Consider the following 17500-nt stretch of genomic DNA (forward strand, 5'->3'; position numbering starts at 1 on the left):
TTTCATTTCTTTGTGTCCTCAATTTTGGTCGGATTTTGTTTACGGATATCTTGGGTTTTTAGTTTGTTTATTGTTTGGGATAGTTTTGATTATTCTCTTTATCTCTCTTGGATTTTACCCTCATTTCCAAAGTGTTCTTTATTGGTGTTTCTTGATAGTTTTCCTTAATCTTTTTCAAACTTTTTTGCCCATTTATTGCGCTTAATCCAATACAAATTTTGTTAGATTACTGTTCATTTCATCTTTCTTTACCTCCATTTCATCATGTAGCTGGGAGAAGTCTCTTCTAAAAACCAACTTTTTCATCGGTAAGGAGGTAACAATTTTGTAGAGCTTACATTTACATACTGTGAGATTTCTTTTATATGTTTCAGCTCCTCAGTAATTATTCAGATGTTGTGGAGGATCGATTTTTTTATTTGCGAAAGCGGAGAGAGAGAGAGAGAGAGAGAGAGAGAGAGAGAGAGAGAGAGAGAGAGAGAGAGAGAGAGAGAGAGAGCCATCGTAATGATTGTTTATAGCAAGAAAGACTGTTGGTATGACTGAAAGTTGCTTGTTTACTTTTTTGTTAGCTAAGTTATAATCACTGCAGCTAGAGGCAGTTGTTTAGGAATGCTGGATTTTATCTATTTTCACCGGCTTGGAAGTATTATATCTATCTATCATTAAATATAGTTTACCTTTGCTTGAAGTAGTTGTGAATGAATGAATAAATTTATTATTTATCTTTGATTATAGTGAGAGTGTTTAGTTAACCAGGAGTGTCCGTAAGGGTTTTTTCTTCCTATTAGAGGCCGCAATTCCTCCTTTGGAAGTAAAGTTTAACCCTGGATTGCTCTATTTGCCTCCTAGGTTCAATTTTTAGATTGATGATGATGACCCAGCAACAGACTTTTCATAAATGAAGCTAATGTGACCTTTGATGACGAGTATATATTTGACTCTTTTGTTTGCTGCTGATGATAAGATTGATGATGATGATGACGATGATAATGTTCATAACGAAGTGACTGTTCTGTTGAGTTGATCTGTGGAGACTGTTTGTTTCAGGGACAGTCGAGCTGTGTTTGTGCCGTCAAAGAATGTTCGACTTGTGTGTGGATGACTGTATTCATATCCTGTATGTAATATATATATATATATATATATATATATATATATATATATATATATATATATATATATATATATATATATATCTTAGATGATGATTTCCTTGAAGCTTAATCAATGTTTGTAAATTATTTCAATATATGTAGACATAATAGTGATAGAAATATTGGTGGAGTGAGTTGGAACAGAAGATAGGCCTATCACTAATCTTCAACCAGACTATCACGTAGTTCTGTAACGAACCGATCCATGTTAACTTACTATACCTAGAAGATTCCTAACAGCACTAGACTATCCTGGAAGAGTTAGCCGAGTTAATTAATATGTATTCCGAAGCGAACTCCATATCTGTCAGACTCCAAGAGAAAGTTTGTTGGCACCAAGTTGACCACAAACACCTCAGGACAAGAAATGAATTAATCACAAGCACCTCAGGATAAAAAAAATGCATTGATCACAAGTACCACAGGACAAGAGAATATAATGATCAAAATGTCTCAGGACAAGAGAATGCAATGGTCACAAGCACTTTAGAGCAAGAGAATATAATATACACTATATATATATATATATATATATATATATATATATATATGTCTATATATATGTCTATATATATAAATATATATATATATATATGTGTATAAATACGTATATATACATATATCTATATCTAGATCTATATATATATATATATATATATATATATATATATATATATATATGTATATACATATATATATACGTATATATATGTGTATATACATATAAATATATATATATGTATATATATGTATATATATATATATATATATATATATATATATATATATATATATATATATATATATATGAGATTCTTAGCCTAAAAACTAATGGAAATGCATATTTATATAATAAAGAAGGGTGGTATATGAAACTAAGGGTATATACATTGAAAAATTGTAGATATTAAGCAAAATTTCAGTGAAAGAATTAGTCTTACAAATCATTTCTAAGCAGGACCCCCATAGATCCCGTGGTCATTGACTTCTGAAACTTTAACCACTGACTCCCACCCAAAATGAGGCTCCTTTATTCACTACTTGGTTACATATCAGTGAAAGAAAACAGCTGTTTGCCAAACTCAAATCTATAATTTTTCTTCTTCATTTTGCACGTGTGATAGAATTAAGCGCATGCGCCAAGATTTGATAATTAATCAATTTATATGTTGAGCATGCGTAGACTGACTGCCCCCCCCCCGGGGGGGGGATGAGGTTGGGGTGGGGGGGGTGATCATGATAAAACCACGCTTCAGAAACAGTCATGGCGCACAAAGGTGCAGATATATCGAGAGTCTCTACTACCAGACGCAGACATGAAGACATCGGTGGCTCTGTTGTTCGTCTGCATACTTCGCTTTAGCCAAAGCAAACGTTTGCAAGGACTACTTAATGAAAAGGTATTTTTACCGCTACATATATTACTTAGTAATTGGATATTTTGAAGTATGTATGAAGAAACTACTTTCTTTGCTAGAAAATAACCATTATTAATTCTCGCCTCTTCCTTTCAGAAAAATGTAGGTAAGAAAAAACTCTGACCTTCAGTTTGGGACAAAGACCAAAAATTCTGCTTTCCCAACGATTTGTAAGTTTTTATTTTTCTATTCATCCAAGTTCCCGGAAGACCACTTTATGTAACTTAGCTTCTTTGATTGGAAACTTAGCCCCACACAAACACACACACACACACACACACACATATATATATATATATATGTGTGTGCATATATATATAAATGCATGACAATATTTCTATTTGCATCCTTTGGGGCAAACATCTGTTGACATAGCACCCTGTTCTAAGTCTTATTTCCATAAACTTAATGTTTCTTCTCTTTTTGGCGTTTCTTCAATTTTTGTCTGGTTGTGTTTACGAATGTCTTGTATTTTTAGTTACCTTATGTTTTGGATAGTGTATATGTTTATAAATATACTGCATCTGTATATATATGTATATATATATATATATATATATATATATATATATATATATATATATATATATATATATATATATATATATATATATATATATATATATATATATATATATATATGTATATGTATATGTAATGTATATGCCGATATATATATATATATATATATATGCACACACATGTAAATATCACCCACAAACGGCATTTAATACCGAATTCTATCTTGGGAATATATATCCACTTAGAATTCATTTTATGGTAACAGCTTCTGGCTGGGTGGAGATTCGAACCCCCACCCGTGGGCCGGAAACCATGCCAGCAACGACTCTACCGACTGAGCTATCAAGAGAGATAAAAGTTTATGACAAGTCCCCGTACATATTCTTGTCGAATTCAGGAATCTGTTCATAGACTTGAAATAAACCCATCTCCACCATGATAGCTGAATCATGAGTTTGCTACACGTGGTTATTTTAAATGAACATATATCACAAGCACACGTGATTTCAATTGACGTAAATATCACTCACGAACAGCATTGATTGAAATCACGTTGTTTATTTAAATCTTCTGTCATCTTTTGCTATTCATCCCATGATTCACTAAACCCTATTATGTTTTTTGCTAATCTTATGATCTTAAGGTATTCCCTATTAACATAAATCCCTACATTTTCCCCCATCTAGATTTTCAAAAACTTCTTGTAGGCAGGTGGGAAGAATCCAGGAGGAATAGGGTCTCTTTATCTAGCTCATTTCTCAATTAGAATTTTCTCACTATCATTAGGTATTTTTAGGATTGTTGTACTCCCTGTATAGACATCTTTAAGTTTTCCTTCAAGATTCAATATATATATATATATATATATATATATATATATATATATATATATATATATATGTGTGTGTGTGTGTGTATACATATGTATTTATATATATAATGTGTATATATGTATATATATATGTTTAAATATATATACATATATATATACAGTATACATATATATGTGTGTGTATACATATGTATTTATATATATGTGCATATATGTATATATATATATATATATATATATATATATATATATATATGTTTATATATAGTATGTATATATATACATATATATATGTATATATATGTGGATACATATACCTTCTGTATACATTTTAGCATATATACTATGCAAATAAATAAACTAACTAAAAATCCAAGGCATTCATAAATACAATCAGACCAAACGTGAGTAAACGCCAAAGAAAGGGTGAAACTTCAAATAGATGGAAAGGAGACTTAGAACCGGGTGCCAACAGTTTCATGCTTCAAACTATGAAGATAAAAATATTAACAGCAAAGGGGAATGAGTGAAAAAAAAAAAATTATTTCTAAACAATGCTATACAAGAGTGATATAAAAAATAACATTGCTAATAGAAATAATGTAACAGCTGAACTGGTACCAAACGTAACAATAGGAGAAATAAATAAAGTTGCAGGATTTATTTAATAAGAAATGGCAGAGATTACGTAGTATTAAAATCACTGTACTTCGCACAAAATGTCTTCTAAAATGCTCTATAGCTATAGCTTGGGATAACTTTAAAACTATACTATTTCACAAAAAGGAAGAAACAAATGGCCTGAAAAATTACGGATCATTTAGAATATTTACAAAGATCATATTAGGCCAAATGGAAAGAGAGCTAGACTTTAGAAAAACAAAGAGAGAAATCAGGCTTTAGATGTAGGTATTCAGCAACCGACCATATACATGTAATTAACCAGTTAATTGAAAAATTAACAGATTATGACAAACCACTATGCATGGCATCACTATACAGACTATGAGAAAACTTCCGATTCTGACAAAACTCCAGCAGAGTTGAATCTCATGTTATATACTTGAATACATCTATAAAGGAATTACAGCTATTCTATAACTACCTAAAGTACATGAAAAAATTCTGATTGAGAAAGTAGTTAGTCATGGAAACCCCGTCTCTACTAAATTATTGGGAAAATTTAGGAATTGACATGACTGGGAAATACCTTCAGTACTTAAGATTAGCAGATGACATAATTCAGTTTAGTGAATTAAGGGGAGAATTGCAAAAGATGATAGAATATTTGAATAGAGAAAGCAGACGCGTAGGACTGAAAATGAATATAAGTGAAACTAGGATAACATTTAATGAAAATGCAGAGACAAATAAGGGTTATGGATGAACCTTTAAAGATTGTTAATGAATATGCCTACATAGGACAAACCGTAAGTGTATCCCCTGGATATGAGACTGAAAGGAAGAGAAGGATAAGCGTAGGATGGAGAGCTTTGTTAAACCATATGAGATTATGAAAATTAAAATGCCACTTTCTCTAAAAAGAAAATTATCTTATCAGATGTTCCCACTAGTGTTAAATTTTATATCAGATATGTTTAGCCTTACTAAAGCCTTGGAACATTAGCTAATTACAACTCAGAGAGCTATAGGAAGAATAACGATGGATTAACACTAAGAGACAGAAAAAAAACAACATGGATATGAGAGCAAACTAAAGAAGAGGATATTCTAACAACATGTCAGTGAAAGAAATGGACGTGGGTAGGATATATAATGAAAATGACAGATAGTCGATGGATATTATGAATTGCTAAATGGGTCCCTAGAGATTGCAAAAGAAGCACGGGAAGGAAAAGAAGACTGGCATAAAAACACCCTAAGCAGATGCAAGTGGAAGGACATGTCTGAGGCCTTTATTCTGCAATGGATTAGTAATAGCTGATGATTATATGCATATATATGTGCGTGTGTGTGCATCTACAGGCATATATGAATACACACACACACACACACACACATATATATATATATATATATATATATATATATATATAGATATACATATATATATATATATATATATATATATATATATATATATATATATATGTGTGTGTGTGTGTGTGTGTGTGTGTGTGTGTGTGTGTGAAGATTTTTTTTTTCATTTGTCTTTTCGCAACGGCATTAATTAAAGTTAACCAACTCTTGAATTTTACAACAAAAGATACTCAGTGTCTTAGCAAATGCAAATTATTAGTTAGTTTTAAGAAGCATAATTGCAAGGTTATATCTCTATTAGAATTGTTTACGTGATAATTACACGACATAACACGTAGATCGTAAATCTTATAAACAAGTTTTTCATTACAACAAGAGTGGGTAAACGTTCAATCATGCAGGTATTAATCTATCTTACCCTGAGGAAAAAAAAAAAAAAAAAAGCCTCACGAGATGTGTCTTGGTGATCCAGAAAAGAGGTACATTCAGGCCTAACTGTTCCTCCTGTTCTAATAGGCTGTCTGCCGTCTAAGGCGTGTCTTTCTTACGGTGGCTATTGCATAAGCAAGAAGAGTAATGATAGTTGCCCCGGACTGCTATTCTCCAATGAATGCCAGAGTTCCCAGTGCTCCTGTTGCATAGATGGTAAGAAAGGGGTTTTGTGGTTTTACAGAGTTCCTCGCCGATTTTACAGTTGTGTTTTATCTTATGAGTTCAGTTTTATTTTATGAGACTAGGGAATTTTTTGGTATTCTTTCTCTTCGGAAAATTTTCCCTTGAATTTTACCATTTTAAAAAGAACCTATTCTCTCTCTCATTATTGTTTGCAACGATAATTCTAAGAATAATGGTGAATGCAGATTAAGCCAATACAAATTAAATTGAAAAGAAATAAAAAAAGGAACAAACGATTGTCCAATTTAATTCAATGCATGAAATAAATTAGATATTATGTAAGTTTGCTATTAAAAACTATACCTAGGAAGAATCGATTATGTAGAAAAGCACTCATAACATTTTCTAGATAGGTAAAATTACAGCATTTTTTTTTTTTTTTTTTTTTTTTTTTATGTGGGAATTTTAGGGGCACCTCCCTCCTCCCTTCCTTGCAAAGACTTGTGTACGATTAGAAAATAGGATTGACCTCAGAATGCCAACATTTTCCTTGGGATAACAGACTCCTTTTTACCCGAATTTCGCAACATTTCTCCTTCCTATTAAAAGCATCTCCACCAGACTTCCATACAGAATTATAAATATTCAAAACTCAAATCAACCCTATAAATATTCCTTAATCAATCTTGCAAGTCTTATTCATGGAGTATTATTATTATCCACATCACTAGCAAAGTTATAACCTTAATTGGCTAAGCAAAATGGTGATAGCCAAAGGGCTCCAATAGGGGAAGTAGTTTAGTGCAGAAAATGAGAAAAATTGTTTAAAAATTATAAATGAGAAATGATAAGAACAAATATAAAAATATGAAAAATTTCGAGATCATTAACAACGTTAGATAAATCAGTCATATATCAACTATGGAAATAGACTTATGTCAATCAACCTGTCAATCATAAAAGCATTTGCGACAAGTGAGAACTTCTGAAGTTCCACCGATTTATTCGCCCAATTAGTAAGATTATTCCACAACCTTTTTGACATCCCTAAGGAGTACAAACATCATTAATCCGTATTCCGAGAAGTCTGAATTCAATCTTATTCTAAAAGTCTTAGATTCCAAACTCTTACCTGTGAACATTGCCTTCTCCTATGATATATGAGTTATAGAAGACTTACCATTAATTAAATGCTTTACTAACCTATCTAGACAGGTAATCTTTTCATCCCTGTTCTTTACAGGTATACCAAATGCCAATGTATGTAATACTGATGAAGATGATTGTCCCAGCACTTCTGTTTGTCAAGATATAGAGACAGGATATGATTGTCTGTGTAATGAAGGTTTTACGAAATGTGGAGGTAAGTGCCACTGAGACTACTTTCTGATCTTTATCAAGATAAAAGAAAATTAATAAACTATTTTACATGTTTTAAACCGATTAAAATTTCTTGTTGGATGACATTTTGGAAATTACCTAAGGATGGATGACAGATTTCCTGTTCTTGAGATTCTAAAGTCCATCTGACAAAGTTAAGAATTAAATGTGTGTTTTAGTCAATACTCAAAGAATTGTTATAGTTGTGATTGGAAAATCTATAGTTACTTCTTTTCGCAAATTACTTAAGAATGGATCCTTCACATTACCAAATAACGAATGGTGTTTGTTCATCATAACATGAACTTTTCAACGTCATCTAACCATGACAAGTCACTATACAAAATTTCCATAATAGTTTCAATTTGAATGAAACCCGGTAACTAATAGTACAACGGTATGAAGTACCAATACCACCACCACCACTGCAAAACCCTTGTAGCAATGCCTACAGCGCACCACACGATACCAAATATAGACTGCAGGGAGAAAATATGACAGATGTATGTGGACAGAATAAAGTTACTGAGTTGGTGTATTTTTCTCTCAAATTTTCAGACGTTGACGAATGCGGAGACAATCCCTGCTCTGAGACCTATGTCTGCGTAAACAATTTTGGAAGTTATGAGTGCATTTGCCCCGAAGGGTTCGAAGAGAACGAGCTTGGTTGTGAGGGTGAGTTTGGCTCTAGGTTTAATATTCAACATTTTTTATTGCTTTCCCAAACTTTTTCAGTCCAGTGACTAGAACCTGCAATAGGTTTTAGTCCATTTTTCTATTTTCTTCAGATTGTATGGGATAGATTTTCAAACTATTGAACTGTAAAAGATGGATTGATTCAGTAGCTGGATAAACAATGACGCTAGAGACAGATGGAGTTAGCAGATGATTGATAATGTCTAAATCAGAAAATACTTTTCCAGCTTTTGAGCTGAATAAAATATTTCATAAGTTTGTGTGATAATGAATTAGAAAAATACTATTGGGCACAGTGTGTTAGTATCATTTATTTACTTATTCATTTGTTTTGCATCGTTACTACTGGTATTGGCACAAATTGTCCTAAAATGTCACTCATATTATTCTATACTTTTCTGATTGATAGTAAGATTTGTATGTTTTACTTCAAATTAGCTTTCTAGTTTAGCTTATTTAAATTATTTTCCTCTTCTCCGTATTATTGACGTTTTATGCGGAATTATCATATTAATCTCATGTTATAACCAACCACTTTCAAGGAATAGTCTTGTATTCTCTTCAGGATGTATAAGAAGTTATTTAGGGCAAGATGAAAAAAAAGGTCCCCATACAAGACCAAGAATATTGATTTTTTTTTCTTTAACTCTTTGGGTAAACTTGTCCGTATAATCTCACTTGGCAAACTTGTCAGCTATTCCTTCGTCAGTAACGTCTGTCGTTAAAAGTGATGCAATTGCAGATAATAATCAATTTGTTATAAGAGCTTATCACACTAACTAATAAAATTTCTTAAATAGATACATATAAATAATTTTTAGTATATTTCCACAATTTGAGGTCATGATTAAAGATCCATTTTAAAACTGATCTACATCGTTTGTTCTTGACATTTGAATCTTTTGAAGAGATAGAATTCAACATTTCTCTCCACTGCATCCTCTCTCATCACTGCAGCAGCATGCGACTGACTGCATTAGTTACTATAGTCAATTTTTTTTAGCGAGGCAAGATTTGCACTGACTCGCAGCGGTGCCCTATTAGCTGGGAAAAGTTTCCTGATCGCTGATTGGTTGGACAAAATAATTATAACCAATCAGCGATCAGGAAACTTTTCAGAGCTAAAAGGGTACCGCTGCGAGTCGGTGCAAATCTGCCTCGCTAAAAAAATTGACTATAGTAACAACGTTCTTAGGAATGATGATAATATAATGCCGGAATCCTTAGATCCTTTTCTGCTGAAAAACGTTTTCATCTTTGGAGTATAACTCGAAAAATCCGATTTGAGAAAGTCCAGTCTACGCTTTGCAGTCCACTGTCTTTCATTCTGGCCTAAGAGAGTTAGGGTTTTATGTAATATAGTTTCTTGAAATATATACGGAAATATAAATTTGAATATTGATGAATTGGGGTGTTGGCTACTCCCTAGATAAAAGAGACTCAACATTTAACTATAAACGTTTCAAGAATCATTCAAACTAGAAGCGTCCTTCTGCTAGCTTTCCCTCATCTTTGTTTGTTTATCTATGCCTCATCTTTGTTAGTTGTTTATCTTTGCCCCATCTTTATATTTTTATCTTTGCCTCTTCTTTATATTTTTATCTTTGCCTTATCTTTATCTTTTTATCTTTGCCTCATTTTTGTGTGTTTATCTTGGTCACACCTTTATCTGTTTATCTTTACCTGACCTTTATTGTTTATCTTTGTTTTATCTTGATCTGTTTATCTTTGCCTGATTTTTATCCGTTTATATTAGTTTTATCTTTATCTGTTAATTTTTGCCTAATTTTTGTCTGTTTATCTCTTTTTTTATATTTATCTGTTTATATTTGCCTGACCTTTATTGTTTATCTTTGTTTTATCTTTATTTGTTTATCTTTGCTTCATCTTTTTCTGTTTATCTATGACTCAATTGTATCTGTTCATCTTTGCCTGACTTTTATCTGTTCATCGTTGTCTTATCTTTATCTGATTATCTTTTTCATATCGTTAACTGTTTGTCTTATCCTCCTCTTTATCTATTTATCTCTCTCATCTTTATCTGTTTATCTCTGTCTCATCTCCATCCGTTTATCGTTGTCTTATCGTTATGCGTTGATCTCTGTTTATCATTATCATGCATTTTTCCTTTTCACCAGATATCGATGAATGTCTAGTTGCTGACAAATGTAACAGCAATACCTCCCAATGCCATAACACTCCCGGAAGTTTCGAATGCGTCTGTAATGAAGGCTTCACAAAAGCGTATGGCACTTGTCAAGGTGGGTCTTTCTTCATTTTATGTATTGAGAAATTGTCATTAATTATCTAAAAAGATACTAAGGGACCAACCACCCGTTGAGATACTACCACTGAAAAGTTATTGGCTCCTTTGACTGGTCAGATATGAATACACTGGATCCATCACTGGTTACGGCTCATTTTTCCTTTCCCTACATATATACCAAATAGTACTCCCATTTCCTCATACACCTGATAACACTGAGATAACCAATCAGTTCTGCACTCAAGGGTTTAACTATGGCTCTGTAATTGTTCAGCAGCTACTTTCCACTATAAGCCTCTGTATCATGGTCTTTCACGGCCTTGAATTAGAGTTCTCTCGCTTAAGGATACACTCAGGCACACTATTCTACCTGTTTCCTTACTTTCCTTGCAGGAGCCCTTGGGCTTATAGCATCCTGCTTTTCAAGCTAGGGATATAGCTTAGCTGATAATAATAATAATAATAATAATAAGTCTTATGACATTATCATTTCCCTATCATGGGAGATTATCATTTCTCTGTCTTGGGGAATTATCAATTTCTGTCATATATTATCATCTCCCGGCCATTTGACACTGTCGTTCCTCTGTCAAAGGAAATCTCCAGTCATCAGGCACGAGAAACTATCATTTTTCTGTCATTGGAAATTATCATTCCTCTGTCATGGGAAATCATCAGTCCCAATCATGGGAGATTATTGTTATAGGAAATTATCAATCATCAGTCATGAGAAACTATCATTCCCCTGACTTGAAAGGTTATTAATCCTCTGCCATTGGAAATTATCTTTCTCGGTCACGGGATTATCATTCCCCTGTCATGAGAAATTATCATTCCTCTGTCATGAAAAATTATTACCATCCCTAATTCATGAGAGATTACCATCCCTCTGCCATGGGAGATTATCAATCCCTTGTCATGGGAGATTATCATGACTTTATCATGGGAGATTATCATCTCCCTGTCTTGGTAGATTATCATTCCCCTATCTTAGGAGATTATCATTCCTCTGCCATGAAAGATTATTATTCCTCTGTCGTGGGAGAATATATTTCCCTAGTCTTAGGAAATTGAAATCCCTTTGTCATGTGGGGTCTAAAAGCATATTTCTCTCTCTCTCTCTCTCTCTCTCTCTCTCTCTCTCTCTCTCTCTCTCTCTCTCTCTCTCTCTCTCTCTCACATTTAATAGAGCGTTTTCTTTTCTCCAGATATTGATGAATGTTTAGATGTATTAAGCTGTGGGAATCACACCGAGTGTCTGAACACCCCCGGAAGTTACGAGTGCAACTGCATTGAAGGATATGAATTAGATAACGATGTTTGTCAAGGTAAGTTTGACCTTCTTTGTCCTCGTGCCCTTTTCTTTTCCCCGTCTTTCGGAGAATTCTCGTTAAGATGAACCACACTTTCAATACCATGACACCAAATGAAAATCCAGTTGCATTGGGAAGTGTCCACTATGAAATTTTATCAAAATCAGATTACATTGTTTACGTCCTTATCAGTTTTGCGCTTTCTTTAAAATACGTACATAGATACTCAAATGTTCTTCAGAGCTAAAATCATTATTTTTGTGTTATCGATTTTCTTTAAAATACCGACATGAGATCAGTTAAATATTTTTTTAATCAAAATCTTTGTTTTCCTTTTTTTTTAATTACTGACATGACTCAAATATTTCTTACTCAAAATCCTTGTTTTCCTTTTTTTTTTTTTTAAATTCCGACATGAGATACTTAAATATTTCTTACTAAAAACTTGTTTTCTTTTTTTTCAAAATACCGACACAAGACACTTTAAATATTTTTCACTAAAAATCTTTGTTTTCTTTTACTTTAAATACCGACATGAGATACTTAAATGTATTTCAACTCGATTTTTTTTCCATTTTCTTAGAATACCGACATTAGACACAAATATTTCTCACTCAAAATCTTTGTTTTCTGTTTACTTTAAAAACCGACATGGGACACAAATATTTTTCACTAATTTTTTTTCCGTTTTCTTTGAAATACCAACATGAGACACTCAAATATTACTTACTCAAATTGTTCCCCCCCCCCCCCTTTTTTTAGATTCTGACATGAGATGGTAAAATATTTTTTATTCTAATTTTTCTTCCATTTTCTTCAAAATACCGACATTAGATACTCAAATATTTTTAACTCAATATCTTGGTTTTACATTTTCTTCAAAATACCAACATGATATAAGCAAATATATTTTACTGAAAATATTTGTTTTCCGTTTCTTTAAAATACCGACATGAGACACTAAAATATTTTTTTACTCAAAATATTTGTTTTCCGTTTCTTTAAAATACCAACATGAGACATTCAAATATTTTTACTCAAAAATCTTTGTTTTCTATTTTCTTTAAAATACCTACGGGAAAACCGTAAATGTTTTTTCCTCAAAATCTTTGTTTTCCGTTTTCTTTAAAAGGCCGACATGAGACATCAAATATTTTTTACTCAAAATTTTTGTTTTCCGTTTTTTTAAGGGGCCAATATATGGGGGTATAGGACGAAAGCACAAAATCCTGATAAAATTTACTGAGCTTTGTGTGGTATGGAGAATGCATATACAAAAAATTTTGTCAAAATTCCTTTTACTTTCCTAGATAGAGGGTAATTAGTAAAAGTATCTCAATAAGCCGAAAACATTGATCCCTACAAAAAAATACAGCAATTCTTCTGTTATCGTAAATTTTTATAATTATAACATTTTGATATTAAGAAGAAAAAAATTAGCAATGGCATCTGTATAAATTCCATAATTCACAAGATGAAGTATTACACCAATTTGCCTTTAGTGCTAGCGGAAACCTCATGGACATTACACGTTTGAGTTTAACCTCAGACATTCACTCTTTTTTTACATCTGTTTTGTCTTGTTTTGGCAAGAATTGCATCAAGTCAAAGAGAAAAAGACATTTTTAACATCTCGCTAACACAAGGAAAAAGGAAAATTGGCTTTAATAAGAGTGGGTGATATCGGCCAAATTAGCGGAGTTAGTGAAGTAGAGAGAGATTGGTTTGGATAGAGGAGCGGCTGCCTTCCCTGACAGGAACCTAAAGTAGCAAGATATTGAGCAAAGGGATCCTTATTTAAGATTTAATTATGATGAATAACATTATTTTGACTTATTAATATCCAAAAAAAGAACAAACTTCATAATAACCATGATTTATAAATATTGTCTTTGTAAAAATACAAAAGAAAACTTTTAACACCCGTATCTCAAAACTATACCTATTAACGTTCAAATTCTATCTTTTTCCTTAGTTTTGAAGAAATAGCATTGAAATTTGGTACATAACGTAGAGAGACAGTATAAAACAATATAATGAAGCCCCCTTTTCCGATTTTTGTTTCATATTTTTTCCCTAATTTTCCCCCTGATTTATAGGGTTCATTTTTTCACCCTAATGAAAAAATTAATATCTAGAAAAATAAATAAATTTTAGAAAAAAAACCTCTTCATATTATTGGAGGTCTACATCAGGTCTATATAGGTTAGTAATCCCAGTCCTTAATATTATTTATCTAGTGAGGGGATAGAATTTGAAAAACGGTCATATTCAAAGCCGAAGTTCAGAGGCCAAAATCCTGTGCAGTTTGGAGATGTCCTAAGTCACCTTATTGATTGGTATGAATGTCAAAGTCCTGTCCTTAAAAAACGGCATTACCCGACTGGTCCCCTTAAAATACTGACATGAAACACACTTATATTTTTGCTCAAAATCTTTGTTTTCCATTTTCTTTAAAATTCTGACATGAGACACTCAAATATTTTTTACTCAAAATTGTTGTTTTTCCTTTTCTTTAAAATACTTTATGTTGAATTGACGTAAACAATTTGACTAAATATTGTATATCTCACCTCCTTGAAATTGATTTGAAATTTTTATATTTGCCTTTATTGAGCAATGACTAGTATGTTTTAGTTTGTTTGTAATATGATTTTCTCTCTCTCTCTCTCTCTCTCTCTCTCTCTCTCTCTCTCTCTCTCTCTCTCTCTCTCTCTCTCTCTCTCTCTCTCTCTTAATAAATCTTTACTTCTCCTGTGATCAGATATCAACGAATGTCTTACCAATGGCACCTGTGGTTCTTCCAATGTCGATTGTGTTAATACCGAAGGAAGTTATGAATGCCAGTGCCATACCGGATACGCAACTACTGATAATAGTTGCCAAGGTAAGTTTTGTCTTTCATAATTTCTGTCCTAGTTTCTTCAAAAAATAACGTTCACGATTGGTAATTTTTCAAGATTGAAGGCTTTTCATAGAAATGCTTAAATCTTATACTTTATAATTGTCGAAAAGTAAAGATTATAAGTTGTTCTCACAAAACTCATATTTGATATATTTTGAAGGATTTCGCATAGAAATTAAGATGAACACGTTGCGCATCGTTTCAATGTCAGAATATCTCAAAGGAATTACCTATTATACATAAAAAAATTCTTTTCAGAGTTTAGACTTAGTTTTCCACAAGATCTTATATTAGCTTGAGAAGACAAATTTTCAAGATGACATCACCTGACATCGATTTTTAACTTCACCTTTTTATTCTTCTTCTTCTTCTTCTTTGTCGCTCGACCTTACTTGTTCCATTGTATAACTGGGTCAGTCGCACCTCGAGTCAGCTTTCTCCATCTACTTCTATCCCTTTCATCCCCTTTCCCCAGTGCAACAACCCCTCCATATCCCTGTCCACCCATCTGATCACCGACGCCCCACTCTCACAAGGCGCTATTTCCCTTTTCTATATATTAAAGAGTTTGGACCACATGTGAAAAGTACACAATTTAACATCAGCCAGAATGAACGAACAATTTTTTATAAAACAAAATACTATGGTAAACTGAACATTGAATCTACGAAATTCAAACTAGTGAAAAGGTGGCAAAAGTTAAAAATTGAAATTTTTTTTTCAGTGTAGGTTCCAACAGTTATTCCTTTAGTACTACACAGAAGACTTCTGTCCTGCATAGGACACCGTCAAAATTCCACTGTCAACCACCAGACCCCCCCCCCTTTTTTTTTTTTTCTTTTTTTTTTTTTTTTATCCATCTCCTTCGCGTTGGGAGGTACTGCCGTCATGATATCTCACGCGGTGAGCTGTGGGCATTACTTAACTTTCACTTCTTAATGCAGCTGTTTCTCCTAGTTGAACTTTTCTAGCGTTGATTGGCCTCCCCTGCCCAGACTTCCCCTCTCTCTCTCTCTCTCTCTCTCTCTCTCTCTCTCTCTCTCTCTCTCTCTCTCTCTCTCTCTCTGTTACAATAACCAAATGTATTACATCTGCTTTTCAGATGTCAACGAATGTGACACGGATCTCTGTACAGGTGATCATTACCTGTGCACTAACACTGAAGGCAGTTATTCGTGCAACTGTGAATCAGGATTCACCGAAGAAAACGACGCATGTGTTGGTAAGTTTGATTCTGAAGCCCAAGCTTCTTTTATTAGGCGAAGGTACCTACTAGACTTGTAGTACTGATGCGTACACGAGTGCAGTACTGCATGTATTAAATGCATTCGCGCCCTTTGCTACTTCATTAAAGCTTTTGGCTTCATACAGATTTCGGTTTATTTGTTGTTATAATATCGAGATTCCAGAAATTTCGTCGCTACAGAAATCTTTTAATCATACAAGAGTGGCTTTATATCTTATAATAGTAAAGAGAATAAAATTGTGCGTTATGTGAACTCATTCCATGTCTTACGAGAACACGAATTATGAATTACACTGAAAGCCTTTACAAATTATTAAGAAACAAAAGTAATGATTGTAACTTGTGTTTATCACAAAACTCAGTTTAATTGGTTTGTTTATGCAACAATAAACTTTTCCTATTTCATAGGATGGTATGAAGTATTTACACAATGTTTTCAATTTTATTCACCTTTTTTTTCAGTCACCATTAAAATTATTTTCATTATGTTTACTTTAGTCCCCTTCAAATTCACACATCCAACTGGTATTCTCACTCAAACACATTTCTACAATTTATAACGTTTGATAATACTCCTTATGATCACAAAAAAAAAATATAGAGCTTGCTGAAGTAAATTTCTTTAAAAACAAAAATCTCTTAATTCTATAAGGGTTTCCTCTGAGATATCAGGAAGACAATAGTAACCACCATCAACCTATCACGCAAAAATACTTTCTCTCTCAAACTATAACAACATAAACCTGTCAGTCCAAAACACCAAATTTTATTTTCTTGACTTACAACTGACAAATAATTCTATAACTACTGTACCAGAATTTTAGGATCACCATTATCAAAATTCTCACCTAATTTTTAGCTTTCATTTTGTAGTTGATATAACACCTTGCTTACGGTGTTAGCTTTCTTTTGTCAGCGTAGTTGTTCTTTTTAAAACAAACTTGAAGATTTTATCTTAATTTATAAACAAGGCGAAATTACATAAAAAATAGGATTTCATAAGAAGTGGGGACTTTATAGTTATTCGTTGAACTTTCCTGTATAGATGACACTGATTCAACCCTATAACCTTTTGTTAACAAGTACACCATCTCTCTCTCTCTCTCTCTCTCTCTCTCTCTCTCTCTCTCTCTCTCTCTCTCTCTCTCT

At 32.7% G+C, this 17500-nt stretch overlaps 1 protein-coding gene across 1 annotated transcript in view; it reads left to right on the plus strand.

The window, feature by feature from the left end:
- Nucleotides 1-17500, plus strand: part of LOC137616769 (adhesion G protein-coupled receptor E2-like) — a 47184-nt gene that overhangs the window by 22625 nt on the left and 7059 nt on the right. Inside the window, exons 2-8 of the mRNA XM_068346768.1 lie at nt 6403-6575; nt 7789-7908; nt 8484-8600; nt 10760-10882; nt 12096-12215; nt 14965-15087; nt 16208-16327. Coding sequence (XP_068202869.1) covers nt 6403-6575; nt 7789-7908; nt 8484-8600; nt 10760-10882; nt 12096-12215; nt 14965-15087; nt 16208-16327 — 896 coding nt within the window. The remainder of the gene's footprint in view (nt 1-6402; nt 6576-7788; nt 7909-8483; nt 8601-10759; nt 10883-12095; nt 12216-14964; nt 15088-16207; nt 16328-17500) is intronic.

Source organism: Palaemon carinicauda, chromosome 22 (genome assembly GCF_036898095.1).
Source record: "Palaemon carinicauda isolate YSFRI2023 chromosome 22, ASM3689809v2, whole genome shotgun sequence".
Classification (NCBI taxonomy): Eukaryota; Metazoa; Arthropoda; class Malacostraca; order Decapoda; family Palaemonidae; genus Palaemon; species Palaemon carinicauda.